Genomic DNA, 12,630 nt, shown 5'->3' with positions numbered 1-12,630 from the left:
CAGAAGAAGTTCTTCAGACAATACATGGGAGCGTCTATTGCGAAATGACGAGAACAGCTTATATATATATATATATATTTTTTTTTTTACCTTTTATCATCAATTGCTTTCTAAGGGTATCAAAGCATAAAAAAAGAACTATTCCAAAACATCGGACAGTATTTCATTTTCAGGAAAACACAAATCTTGTTCCTGTTTTATTCTCTATATCAAACATGTATGCAAAGGCCTTTTATATTTTCCCAGTGATAGTATTGGTTGTTACGTCACGATCATTGGAATCTGGTGAAATGAAACCAAGGAATGGTTACTTTGGGCTCAAATTTCGAAATCTTCGACACTTAGCTGGTTTGGAAGGAACATTAACTGAGGTAAGCTTCGGCCACTTTCATTGTAACGATTTTCTAAGCTGTTTTTAAATAAATAATCTAATTCACCTTGGCCGACAGTCGGTGACTGATTTTGATCGCTTGCTGGTTATAAATATCAGACTTTCTCAGCTAACAATCAAATGGTTCTGCTACTTCTCACCTATCCCATCCACTCATAAACTGATTCTTTAGTCCATGATGCAAAATATGAATAAGGTGTTTTTCTCGTAAAGTATGATACCTTACGACGTTCTCGATTCTAAAATACAAATACAGTAGGCCATTTTTATTTTTAAAGAATTTGGAAGGGGGCGGGGAGGGGGGGGGGGGTTCTTTTTTGTAAACGCGAATGATAATTTAGCCGGTTTCAACAATTTTTTTTACGAATGAAAAAAGAGGAAAAAACGTCGGTTAAAATATGCTACCATACTGCTATAATAATGCCTATATATTTGAAACAGAAGTTGCTGAGTAATTATAGAAATTGTGAAGATTTTTAGGGATAAATGGTGCTTCGTGCAAATGATTCAGCATAATATTCTTAAATCTCTCCAAGTTTATAGGCTATTGCAAAACTTTACTCTTGGAATTTTCAGGTACGGAAATTTCCATTCTTGTTAATTTATTTACGATTTTTCTAACGTCAGAAAGTTTTACAATTTCAGTATATTTCGTTTAAGTTTTACAACTTGACTTTTTTTTGCAGCACTTAATTTTGGAAAATTTCGCACTGAGAAGGACAGAATGAAACCATATCTCGTTTCTAAACAAAAATGCTGAATTCTCGAGTTTTCACATGATCGTTTCCATGGAAATTAAACCCTAACCTGAGTCTTATATTTCTGGTTTACCAGTGGTCACAGGAATGCCCTACTGTCACCCAAAAAACGTATCGGAATTTTACAATTTTCCTCGCATTTCCTTCTCAGATTTCAAGGGATATGTGGGTACTTAGCCGCGTGGCTAAGATGTTTTCCACTCTTGACACGGGAAAGGCTAATCACTAACACGAGAAACAACAGGCAGCTTAGCTTGCCAAGTGCAGGTTGCTTAATACAGTACCGGGGATGATTTCTTGGAATTCTCGCTGGTGTCACCATTTCGCAAACATTGTTTTAAAATCTTGCTGAAGTCGTGGTTAATACTCCACACGTGGTTTAGCACGCCGAGCACTAAAAATTTTTTCGAAGATTAACCTGTCTAAAATTCGCCGGGTTAAAATAAACCAAAATCTCGCTATAAAATGCTTCCAAAGATGAAGTTAAGTTTCCACTTGTCACATTTTTGGTTCTGCGAGCGGAAGCTACATTTAAAAGACCCATACATGCAGGAGGAAACCGGAAAAGAGAAACAGTAAAATGTGGGCAGCCATTTGTTTGTTGCTGTTAAGCCAGTGATGTTTGACGGGAAATTATTGGTTCCAGGTCACCTGATCAGCATACAAGGCTAGGTTTCTTTGGCGGTAAATACGCAGGAAAGCACAAAATTCAAATTTTCAGCGTAATATTTTCGAGGTGCAGGGATGGCGCAGTGGTGAGAGCATTCACTTCCCACCAATGTGGCCTGGGATCGCGGATTCCTAGACTCGTATGTGGTTTGAGTTTGTTGGTTCAGAGGTTTTTCTCCGGATTGTCCGGTTTTCCCTTTTCCTTTAAAAGCAACATTTGACTTCATCTTTTAATTGTTGATTTCAGTTACAGTTTCCCCAATAAGTGCTCCAGAGCTAGAACGGCTAGATACTTAGTTCCTCTTCTCTCTAATAATAATTTTTGATGATGTCTTCGAGAATTACCAAAAATAGAAAGCAGAAATTTCTGCTTTAGTATATTTAACAGCGATCGAAGCACGTTTCTTTTCAGCCAGAGTCGAAACAGGCCATATTGGATTACGACAGGTTAAATGAGGCTTTCGTTGGGGTGTGCGGAAAAGGAAGACCTGGAAAACGAAGATCGAAGACCCGGAAAACGAAGACTAAAAACAAAGACCTCCACAACAAAGTAAAATAAGGAACATAGAAAAGCCAAACAAAACATTCCTGTTGTTTGCAATCGCCGATGAGCCATTACAGGCGAATTCCCGCAGGGTCTTCGCTGTTTTTGGTCTTCGTTTTCCACATGCCGGCCTGGATGTGTGGAAAACGAACACCCTACCACAATTCGCGAGAGATAGCTTGCCGAACGTTTTAAATAATAGGAATAATGTGTTTCGCTATTTGCTGTTTGTTATCTTCGTTTTCCCGGTCTTCGGTCTTTGATCTTCGTTTTCCAGGGGCCCGCTTCTCAAAAGTCCCAAGAACGTTTTGGGCGCGAAAAGACATTTGTGAATCTGCCAGCCGCTTGTTCTGGAAAGCCGATCTTTTAACATCGTTTCGAGCTAAAAAAAAAAGCAAACGTGGATTTTGAAGACTCCTTGAGATACAGAGGGAATTGTTACTCGCGAAAATGGCCCGTAAAGTTTCGGGACTTTCGGAAACGGGCTCCAGGTCTTCGTTTTCCGCAAACCCGCTTTCGTTGATTTAACTTAGTGAAGCAAAAACAATAGTTATATACTGAAATAAAAGGTAAATGGGAGAATAAGCTTTAATATTTAATTTGGCAGGAGGTTTGCGCATAAATCTTTTGCTATGGTGACATTATTAATATCTTCGGAATTGTTATGATTTAGAGACAACGAGACAATATTAACTCCAAACACTCTGGAACTAAAGCTGGTTTACCCAGTAATTTCAAAAGACAAAAACCACATTGCATTTGTGGCGTTACAGGATGGCTATGTTGCAGAAATGCCAAGGCAAAGGTTTGTATAATAATAACTAAAGATGTATGACCTTTTGTCTTACCATGTAGTCACTTAAGTTGTAGACTCGCTGCTACTGACTGCTGGTCTTGTTCAGGAGATAACGCGGTCAAATGATTACGAGCTACTATATGTGTGTGATAGAAGACCAGCGAATGTCCCTTGAGATTGGTTGAAAATAACCCATTCTGGCACAAGCGGTAAGCGTGTTCTATAAGCTAAGTGACACATCGTGAAACAAATTAAACGGTCGTCAGTGCGTCTCGCTATTTATTTACCACCACGATGACCACTAATCACCTCTTTAAGCGGGAGACTCTTAACTACAAAGCTGTTGCTATGTAAAACTTTTACCAGTCATATCTTTGATGTCTGAATATCAAAGAACAATCCCTTTGGACACAGATGTTCTATAGAAGGTCTCTTGTACTTTTTCGAACGACAGCCATATTTGGCAAGTCACGTGACCACGGCAGAAAAAGCGCTACAACTCAAATTATTAACTTTTAATAATAATGAATACAATACCAATGTTCGGAGAGCATTGTTTGGCACGTCTTGACGAAAGGATTTGTTGAAGTTGTGCTTTTGACGAAAATTACCCTGCTTTGAAGGGAGTTTTTAACACACTTTGTTTGACTGAGTTCAGTGTTGAGAGATAAAACGGAAAATCGATACGTGGGATTATAGAGAATGTTTTGATCTTTCCTCTTCGCCCAAAAAACATCACCGAAGAAGTTGCTCCATCGAGTTTTAGGCTTTTTTCGTTCTTTTTGACCGTTTGGGACTGGTAACTATCAGCGCATTCGTCGTAATCTAATTTTCCACCATCTTTTTTGCGTTCCGCTGGACAAGAGCAACGACGGCTACGGGGACGAGATTGCGATGAAATGTTCGGACAGAGTTTGGACATTGTTTTCGTGGAAAACTCACACTAAAAGGAGCTGTATATGCAGGATATCGACCTAAGGAAAGATTGCCTTCCTCAAATCATGGCTGTATCTAGTCAATATTTGTTGCACCTGCTTTGTATGAACTTCTCGTCGATCGGTCATACTTTCATCGAGGTCACTCATACCGATGCTGACAGGTAGGTTGGCTAGTTGCTGATTGATATCTGCGGCGAAAGCCACAATTTCGGCCGCTGTTCCGACGTACACATAGCTCTACGTTTCGGTTTGCGTTCCGTGTGATTTTTTTCTGCTGTTTTGGTCTGCGTAGCAGTGTCGGCAGTGGAAAGCGTCGAAAACAAATTTTGCCGATTAACCCACCGTTTTGTCAGTGCTGAAGAAGCCAATACTGCCTTTTTCAGGTGCCTGGGCATACTTTTAAGCCGCTTAGCCCATAGCTTAGCTCAGAAACCTCAAGAAAACGAAATGTTGTCGCAACAGACAAAGTTTTTTCACAATTTTATTTTGTTTACAAGATTTATATTTCCCGCCATTTTGGCGGCAGTCCGACCGGCGACCCGCATTGTGCAGATTACCGCTGGAGTTTATGTTTGCAGTCGGCAATGTGAGCGTCCTTAGCGACAGGTTTGTAGTTGAGAGTCTCCCCCCTTAACGATAACATTTGTATAATTTCTCAGCTGATTTGTAAAGATAGCGTGCATTGTAACTATGGTTGCAATGTGAGCGAGGAAACGAGAAAATGTGTGCAGTGGTCAGGTGCTTTTTTCCCATTTCGTCGTCACCATGATGCTGCTGCTGCTGAGATCTGTGTGCCTTGTCAAGCACAAGCCAAAGCAAATTGCATTAAACTTTTGAAAATTAAGAAGCGTGAAGCTTTGCATTAAAAGTGTTCCATAAAGTGGCGTTGATGTGTTGTCTGATGTTAATACAAAATAACTAACTAACTAACTAACTAACTAACTAACTAACTAACTAACTAACTAACTAACTAACTGACTGACTGACTGACTGACTGACTGACTGACTGACTAACTAACTAACTAACTAAATAAATAAATAAGTAAGTGATGATAATTTTTTTGTATTGACAACTTAGCTCTGAGACTTTTGTGCGGGAAATTATCTGAAAACCGTATACTCATACTCTGCATTAGGAAACCATACTGTTTTTTTTTTCACTATCGGTTATTATTTGCATGCATTTGAACTGTTAGTTATGAAATTCCCTTGTTCTTTTCTCTTGACTTTTGTTAGATGAAGACGTCGACAAGCAACGTTGGCACCGAACTACCTAGGCAAGAAAAACAGTGGCAGCTTTTCTTTTGAATGCAACGCTTTAAATTAAACCAGTTTCACAGAAAAAGGAAACAGTTTCAACTTTTCTTTGGCAGAGGGAATGCAGATGCCTCTTTTGTTAATCCAGTCAGATCCCCGTTCAATGATGCATTGAGAAGCCTGACCACCACTCAACAAATCGCGCTAAATTGTAGGAAATATTGATTGGCTTGATTTAAGCCTTATTGCAAAGAAAATTAAAAGAAAACATTTTGCTACCCTATAATGTTTTAACATGTCTATACAAAACAATTGCCTTTGGACAGTCCTTGTTGTTTGGCAATCCATCAACTCCAAAATGCATAGGCGGATCCGAAACCAAAAAGTTCAAAACGAAAATAGGCGGCAAAGATTTTTTTTCCAAAACTGAAATATTTTCTTCTATTTTGCAACATGCGTTCAAGAACTTTTCTTAGATTGGAGGCTGCCCTTGATAACTGAGACAAAAATTGCTCACCACTTTTATTATTAAAATACCGTTAGCAAACAAACGAAGTATTGATTGAATCTTTTTTTCCAAAAGTTAAGCGCCAAACTTTTTCCTTCTTCGTACTATTTAAATCTTGTAATCTTGCATTTAGCCTAGCCTACGTGTAGCCGTTCCCTACCCCCCTAAGGTAAAAACGGAAGGATTAGGTTTAGGGTTAGGGTTTCCACCTCCCGTTCCGTACCGTTCTCCCGTTCCTCGTCCCGTTTTTTCCTTCGGGGGTAAGGTACGGCTACACGTAGGCTACATTTAGCCAAGCGAATTTGTTGTGCCTGTCCTCTCTTTGAAGATATATATCTCATTACTGGAAATTTATCAGCTGGCAATTTGAATAACTCCTCCAGCTCATGAATTTTGAAGGATAAAAAAATTGTTATGTCCTTACTATTCCAAATTTATTTCGAGCGGTTTTTGAGGCACGAGTTCTTTTCTAACTTCTCCAGCTCGGATTCTAGAGAACGGCTTAAATGGACTCTTTTGTGGTTATAGTTCTAGTGAGACGTAATCGTTACATTTTGCAGGCATAATTTGAAAAAGCACCAAACAATTGCTTTTCACAGAGATCCATGACCGTATATTTATTTATTCAAGAAATTCGCCCAAAGGCAGGTGGTAAACATATACTGAATGCAGTCAGTTAAGGTAACACAATAAATCGCTTCCACAAATTCAAATTCAGTATCAGATCAAGAAATGCCTTTGGAACAATATTCACATTCGCCATTTCTACTGTCAAACACTAAGAAAATATATATCCTCCACTGAAATTAGTTACTGGTCCTCCAAGCCTCCAAACTGTTCTAACCGTCTGTTCTCTGTCATCACGTCTCTTAGCTTTTGAGCGAGAGGGTTGCTTTTCTGTGGAAGCAAATTGCAAAAGGTCATTGTTCAACCCAACAAAGGTCATTGTTCAACAGCTTTTCTTGAGAAAATTTGTTATGAATCGCAGGTAGGCCTTTAACCTCGCAGTGAAGAAGGCCCTAAAGTAAAGCTGCTATCACCGTGGCTTTTTCTTTTTTGTTTGCGACTTAACTGTAGCATGCCAAAATGTGTCCAGAAAAGTACGCAATTAAGCTAGTCCTCGACGATTTCAAAGAGCGTCACAAAACTTCCCCTTACTCCTCCCCCCCCCCCCTCCAACTTCAACTTCATGCCCATCTGTGAATACATACATCTTATTCGATGGTTTAACATATAATGCGCCCGGATATTGTGTGAGTTGCGTAGTATTTTTCAGAGCCCCGCAGGGACGAGGAAAAATGCGAGCAATGAGCGAAACGTCCGCGAGTATTATATGTTAAACCATCGAATAAGAGATTTATTATTTCAAAACAAAAAAGGTGTTATGTATATTTTGCTTCAATTTTATTTGGTATGGGTGTTTAAAAAAATGCATCATCTGTCCTTCAGGGCGCGTAGGAAAAATGTAAACAGCACAAAACATCAGCCAAATGTGGATGTTACAAAAACAGGGAACGGGAAACGGGGAACGGGTACTAGTACCGGGAACGGGAATTTTGATTCTCTGGCGGGTTACCGCTGTACACTCGTTCCCAGACTCCCGTTCCCGGTTCCCCGTTCCCCGTTCTCAGTATTAGTAACATCCGCCAAATGTCCTTTACTTGACTGGATTAAAAAAAAAAAAAAGTAATGACAAGTGACATGCGATGACAAGCTAAATTCTTAGCCTTTGAATCGTGTTGAAAACAATTTCTTTGATCGAAAAAATCCCGCTCTGTCCGTATTTGCTCTGTTCTAAACCGGTCAAACAGGGACACTGCAATGTATTACCGTCTTTTGCGCGTTCTCTTGGCCAAGTATGGTAAAATGGCGTAATATATATAGCGGAATAATAAAGACGATTAACATCACTAAGTGTTCTGTAAACTCCCGTGCTCAAAGCTAAGATTAACAGCTGGATTTCCTCTCACCAAAAATATATCGTTGTCCGCTCAAATTGCCTTCACAACTGCAAGGAATTAAAGATTCAATTGAGAATCAAACCTCTTCGTCCCTTCCCTGGACAATGTCTTTCCAAAAGATTTGGCGTTAAACAACATCATGATTTACGAAATGGAGAAGTGATTCTCGCACTTAACTGGACAACTTAAAGAATTGTCACATGTAGACTTCTTCTTTTCTTTATAACCTGCACTTCAAATGAATACGCATTAATTTCATTCCTCGAGTCCTTTCACGGGAACTCATGAGCTCAATAAATTACTATGCTCCCAGCTATAATGGTAATGGTAATGCGAACTTTATTTCTACATGGTAAAACCCTCAGCAAAGATTATAAAATGATAAAAGATTAACTCAATATCCCTAACTAAACTAAGGCCGGTGCCTACTAATTCAAAGGTATTTTCGCACGGTATGCTGAATAATCGGGAAATGCAGATCTTAATAAGTGTTCTTGAAATCCGTAAAGAAAATTGGGGGTAACCACTCTTTTTTGGAAGATAGGTAATCAACAATATTTGTAAATAGCTTTGAAATACAAAGTAATGTGTGACGTTCTTTTCCAAATTGAAGCTAAGTTATCTCTAAAAAATGTGTGGTTGCCCCCAATTTTTTCTTTGGATACCAAGATCACTTGTTTAGTTCTGTTTTCTCTGCATAGTTTTGAACCGTGCAAAAAGTATCCCTTTATTAAGAAGCACCACCCATAGGAAATCTGAGTATTTCGAGATGCGCAGAACGTATGCTCAATAACAATAGTAGGCACCGTCCTTAACAATAATGATAATGATAATGATATCATGTTAAAAAAGTGACTAAAATACTTAATATAAAAACAAAACGTATTTCTTAAAAGTTACATGTATCAAGAACTCCCAACCAACCCTAAACGAAAAAAAACAAAACCAAAAAAAAGCAACCTAAACAACATAAGCTAACTAAAAATCATAAGCTAATTTAAATAAATGGGTTTTTTTAGCTCCTTCTTAAACTGCCCACGGTACTGGATTGTCTTATATTTAATGGAAGCTGGTTCCACAGTTTCGGGCCGGCGACTGAAAACACGCAATCACCGGGATCATAAGACTTCTTGCAAGCTCGACTCACTGCAAGAGAGTTCAGCGAAGTAGAACTAAGCGTCCGTGAAGACGTTCTATGGCGTAAAATATCACTTTAACAAGAGGGCGCCATGCCGTTTAGTACTTTGTAGACTAAGAGTAAAATCTTAAAAATTATTCTAGATTAAACCGGTACCCAATGGAGACTTTGAAGTTCAGGTGTAATGTGATTATATTTTCTGGCGAAAGAAACGACGCGAGAAGCAGTATTCTGTATCAGCTGTAACTTATTCAACTGATAGGCAGGCAGTCCATACAGTAACGAATTACAGTGGTCCAGTTTTTCGGAGCTGACAAAAGCATGTGTTAAGATTTCGGTACACTCTTTTGTTACGAATTTTCTGATTTTGTTAATATTTCTAAGATGAAAGTGAGAAGTCTTACACACTTTTGCAGTATGATCATTCAAGGACAAATGCGTGTCTAACATTACTCCCAGATTTCTTACATCAGGCTCTGGTGTAATCAGTTCAGCAACAACTGCAACCGGGTCCAGTTCAGGTGCAACACGGAACTTCGATTAATTAAGGCGAAAAAGAACAGCTCAGATTTATCTTGATTGAGTTTCAGGCCATTGTGCAATTTCCAAGTATCGATGTCTCTTACGCAGAGCTCAACTTTGGACTTAGCTAAGTAAAGATCATCGAAGGTTTCTGTCTTGAAGGAGACATACAGCTGCGAGTCATCCGCGTGGAGATGGTATTGGAGGTCACGACTTCTGATTATCTTGCCTATGGGGATGTCACATGATGCTAAATAGAGTAACAACCACAGGAAGGAACCGTGAGGTACGCCCCGATCCACACTGCAAGGTGAAGACGTGCAACCTTCAACACAGACATACTGCTTGCGAGATGTAAGATAGGACCGAAACCAAGCCAAAAATGTACCCGTGATTCCAAAACTGGTGCGCATTGAGAATCTAGAGAGCCAGATCGAGTGCTCTACGGTATCAAAGGGAGCTGAAAGGTCGAGTAGCAGAAAGATTACAGAGTGCCTAATGTCAATGGCGCGCAGGATATCATTTTGAACTTTGACTAAAGCTGTTTCAGTTGAGCCTGGCTCCGATGTAAGAGAAAATTTTCTTCAAATAATTGGTGCGGGGCTGCGGAAGAGCCAATTTATTTTTTGGTATTCCTTAATCGATATGATGTTATGCCGTTTCGAAACACAAATCTAGAACTCAGATACTCACGGACCAGCCCATGTAAAGATTTATACATCATAACAGCAGCTGATTGCAATCTTTGATATTTGAGTTTACGCCAACCCATTGCCCGGGTAAATTTATCCATGTTAGAGTCATAGTTGGCACACATTAATACACGGGCTACAAGATTTTGGTGCTTGTGAAGCTTTTCAGAGAGACCACTGCCACAGTTGCCCCAGACAGTACTACAGTAATTAAAATATGGTTGAACCAGGCTGTCATATATATTAATTAATATATTAAAGATATAAAATGTCGTATTCGCTTAACTAAGCTAGCCCTATGAGAAGCAATCCAATCTTTTTGCAGAGATTCTATATATGACATTACCAGTTCATGTTTTGGTCGATGTGCACACCAAGAGATTTCTTAGATGACACCTGCTTTACTGGATGGTCATTTATACTAAAAGAAGGAATTTCAGGAAATGTTGATAACTTCTGTCCCGACGCAACCAACATGAATTCAGTTTTTGTTAAATTCAAGGTCAGTTTACTGGCCAGTCAATAGCCATGTTTACACCCTATTTAAATCATAGTTAAGACAGTCATCAATATGTTTTAAATCTGCGCTAGCGAAGGTGAGACTGCTTTCATCTGCATACATTCTAGGTTGTGAAAAATACACTGACAATTTGGCAGGTCATTACATATGATAGAAAAAGTAAAAGTCCTAGAATTGTTTCCTGGGGAACACCATATTTGACTAATTTTGGAGAAGACATAAAGGAGTTCATTATACAAGTTTGAGTACGATTGCTTGAATATGATGCGAACCATTTGTGACAGAAACGGCGTATTCCATATAGAATTGTAATTTCGCTAATTGAATATTGTGATCGACGATGTCGAACGCCTTTTTTAATATAACGAAAAGGCAATCAATATTTATGGTCCAACTCTCCGTAGCTTCGAGTAACGCAGTAGCCGCGGCCGTAGAGTGTTGTGAACGAAATCCGGATTGATAACGAGAAAGAATACAGTTTTCAGTAGGATAGTGGTATAACTGGTCATAGACTACACGTTCAAACATAGACGACTGGGATTACTGATATTTAACAATTAGACAATTAGTCAATAGCCCATGAGGCGAAGCCGAATGCAAGTTAAAGAAATATATATTTGGGAATAAAACGTAAGAAAGAGTCACGCTTTTCTCTACTCGAGGACTATTAATAATAGTCTTCTAGTAAAGTAGCCAATCAAAATGCAGGATTATTTTGCATTAGTCCACTAGTTGGGTCAGTGATACTAATAGTCGATAGTTAACTACTAAGATCATTGCGTTTTCCAGAATATCTATACAACTGGGAAACCGGCCCTAGCAGAGTTCCACTCATCAGGAAAAATACCAGTTATCAGGGATTGATTAAGTGAGAGATCTAGACTATGCAATTAAACGAGGGCACTCCCTTAACCATTTAGCTGAAATATTATCTAGTCCTGTAGCCTTAGACTTACAAAGCTTTCATTGCAGAGAAAAAAAAAAGTATAAATAGCGTCATAGCTCGCGTTTGTAGAGCATTTTGCATGGCATCGCAGAGGTCCTGGGTTCGAATCCCTTTTGAGCCACCTGAATTTTTCAGGTGTCTTTAATGAGGTAATTGCTTAAATGGTCCAGTTAAGTACGAGGATGAAGCTTGGTCATTTATTCCGCGCGGCTTCAATTTATTTTTTCCTTTTTGCTTGGAAGGCACTTGTCTCATTGCCCACGTCACAAGTTAGACCTTTGCTTATGTAAAAGAAGATGACTGAGCTCTGAGGCGTTCTTGCGGCCGAAAGTGAATACGCGCTCGTGGTCCTCATTATTTGCCAACTAGTCTTTGCTAAAGCTCTTGAAGGTCTATATTGGAATACCAGCAAACTTAAGGTGAGGGAACCACAGACGTACTGGGAGAAATGATGCCGGATCATGTCCGTGTGAAAACTAGCCGCAAAAAGAGGATCACAAATCATCTTACCTTGTGCATTATCTGTCGTTTTCTCTTCTTGCAGCACTTGAAAGAAACGAATCCGCATATACAGCCAGCACTAGATATTTTAGACGCCCGAGGTAAGTACTCAATTTGGGAATCTTTACCAAGATTTAGTTGTACAGTTTCATTCTTCCGCGAGGCAGTAGAAAGCTGGGGTGATAAGGAATGAAGCTGTGAATAGAGAAACAAATAACTTAACTTAAGAATTTCTCTAGGTCCGAATTATTCGAAGAAGGGAAAGCCGCTAGGGAATTTGGTATCTCAACGAAAAGGTCATTTTAGAGCAAAAATTGACGTAAGCATTGTAGTATCGGTGTTCTGAAGTACCTCAAACCTTAGCAAGGATTCGGTGTTGAAATGAAATAGATTAAGTTATTTATATTAACATTATAATTTCATGATCTCAGGAGAAATTGTGATATTTCGTTTTCTATTCGTACCTTTTCGGCCATTGCTCTCCATCTG

General features: G+C 39.1%; 1 protein-coding gene and 1 long non-coding RNA gene across 4 annotated transcripts in view; one reads left to right on the top strand and one right to left on the bottom strand.

The window, feature by feature from the left end:
* Window positions 1-5,446, top strand: LOC137994997 (uncharacterized). The gene is made up of 3 exons (XR_011122236.1): window positions 1-371; window positions 3,036-3,167; window positions 5,333-5,446. It is a non-coding gene; the product is annotated as an uncharacterized lncRNA (long non-coding RNA).
* Window positions 5,447-6,269: 823 nt separating this feature from the next.
* LOC137994995 (uncharacterized) overlaps window positions 6,270-12,630 on the bottom strand; it is a 54,746-nt gene continuing 48,385 nt past the window's right edge. For all 3 annotated transcript variants that reach the window (XM_068840571.1, XM_068840572.1, XM_068840570.1), the window contains 3 exons: window positions 12,606-12,630; window positions 12,151-12,336; window positions 6,270-6,758 (listed from right to left, as the gene is read on the bottom strand). The exon at window positions 12,606-12,630 is cut by the window's right edge. In XM_068840571.1, coding sequence (XP_068696672.1) covers window positions 6,672-6,758; window positions 12,151-12,336; window positions 12,606-12,630 — 298 coding nt within the window. In that variant the 3' untranslated portion in view covers window positions 6,270-6,671. The remainder of the gene's footprint in view (window positions 6,759-12,150; window positions 12,337-12,605) is intronic.

The sequence above is a fragment of the Montipora foliosa genome, chromosome 3, assembly GCF_036669935.1.
Source record: "Montipora foliosa isolate CH-2021 chromosome 3, ASM3666993v2, whole genome shotgun sequence".
NCBI lineage: Eukaryota > Metazoa > Cnidaria > Anthozoa > Scleractinia > Acroporidae > Montipora > Montipora foliosa.
The sequence above is the reverse complement of the archived record's forward strand: the minus strand, read 5'-3'. Positions and strand labels throughout refer to the sequence as shown.